Source organism: Lactuca virosa, chromosome 8, assembly GCF_052849685.1.
Source record: "Lactuca virosa cultivar CGN04683 chromosome 8, Lactuca_virosa_CGN04683_v6, whole genome shotgun sequence".
NCBI lineage: Eukaryota > Viridiplantae > Streptophyta > Magnoliopsida > Asterales > Asteraceae > Lactuca > Lactuca virosa.
In genome coordinates, this window is record NC_136433.1 from 59473621 (window position 1) to 59475155 (window position 1535).

The following is a 1535-nucleotide window of genomic DNA, read 5'->3' on the forward strand; positions in this document are numbered from 1 at the left end:
AGGAAGAAGTAAGCAGAATAATCGCTTCCAACTGTACTGATAGGAGGCATATGAGGCATATACCCCACGACAATCGAACAAAAGGAATAATGATAGGAGCAGAAATTATCTTTGGGACCCGAATAAATACTACAACGTTCATAAGTAGCTAGGTCATGCCACCGAAGACTGTGAAAGCCTCAAGAGGGAGAAGGAGAAAAACTGATCACTTAAAGTGGGAGAGCGAACCATGAAAAGAAGAAGAGACTCAGACATATGACACTGGGATTGCCATGATACAAGGTGGAGGCAGAAATGATACCGAGCCGACAAAGAAACAAAAAAATAATTAACATAAAGTTCAATCATCACAACCCGATACCTTTCGCTCACCAAGGAACCGAACCCCTGATAATGAAGGTAGCCATAGGAAGGACTTTGATTCTAATAGTTTATGTGGACAATGGGAAATCTGTCAACATAATATATAAGCTTTTCCTGAGAGGATTACCCAAAGATGTCCACAAGTATCTCAAGTCAGCCATATCACCGGTACTAGGCTTTGCTGGCCAATCTGTATGGATAATGGGGCAAATCTCGCTACCTTTCACACTAGAAGACTATAAAGGTAGTATTCAAAAAACAATCCTAACAGAGTTTATCATGATAAAAGCGCCCTCTCTTTATAATATGCTGTTATGGGGAATCGGACTGTGGAAATTACAAGCAGTCCCATCCACAGTTCATGGTCTACTCAAATTTCCTACTGAGGAGGGCATTGCAATAGTCCAAAGCGTGATGTTGAAGAAAGAAGTTCGTGGTCTACTCAAATTTTCTATTGAGGAGGGCCCACCCGAACGTAGTCACGTTGTCCACCCCAACCTGAGCGAACCAATGTTCGAAGAAAGAAGTTCCTTGGTGGATACCGATGAAGCAGTTATCTCTAAGAAGTACAAAGACCAGAAGATTAAAATGGGTTCTGAACTGCCTGAAGCTTTACGAAGAGGTCTAGTTGTCGTATTGAAGGAGTATGCACACATATTCGCGTGGAAACCCGTGGACATGACAGGGATCCCCAGATCGGTAATAGCGCATCATTTGAACATCAACCCATCATATATACCTATCAAGCAGAAGAAAAACATAATTCACAAAAAATGAAAGAAATAGTCAATAAGGACGTTAAGGAGTTGGTAGAGGCAGGAGTCATGGGAGCAACACAATTCCCGAAATGGATTGCCAACCCAGTGTAAGGCAAAAATTGTAGATGGTACGATGCGAATGTGCGTTGATTACACTGATCACAACAAAGCGTGCCCAAAAGATAGTTACCCCTTCCAGAAATCGAACAGAATGCATACAAAGGTTATCATCAGGTAAAAATGGCAGCGACTGATGAAGATAAGACATATTTCCTTACCGAGAATGGCACATTTTGTTATACAAAAATGCCTTTCAAACTACATAATACGGGGGCGACATACCATAGGTTGGTGGATAAGGTGTTTGAACAAAAAATAGGAAGAATCTTTGAGTCATACATAAACGACATGGTG

The 1535-nt window shown here is 41.3% G+C and overlaps 1 protein-coding gene across 1 annotated transcript; it reads left to right on the forward strand.

Moving 5' to 3' along the window:
- The first annotated feature begins 393 nt into the window (after positions 1–393).
- On the forward strand, positions 394–1140 carry LOC145130401 (uncharacterized). The gene has a single exon (XM_079065204.1). It carries the CDS (start codon positions 394–396, stop codon positions 1138–1140), a length of 747 nt encoding a protein of 248 aa, XP_078921330.1.
- The last annotated feature ends 395 nt before the right edge of the window (positions 1141–1535 follow it).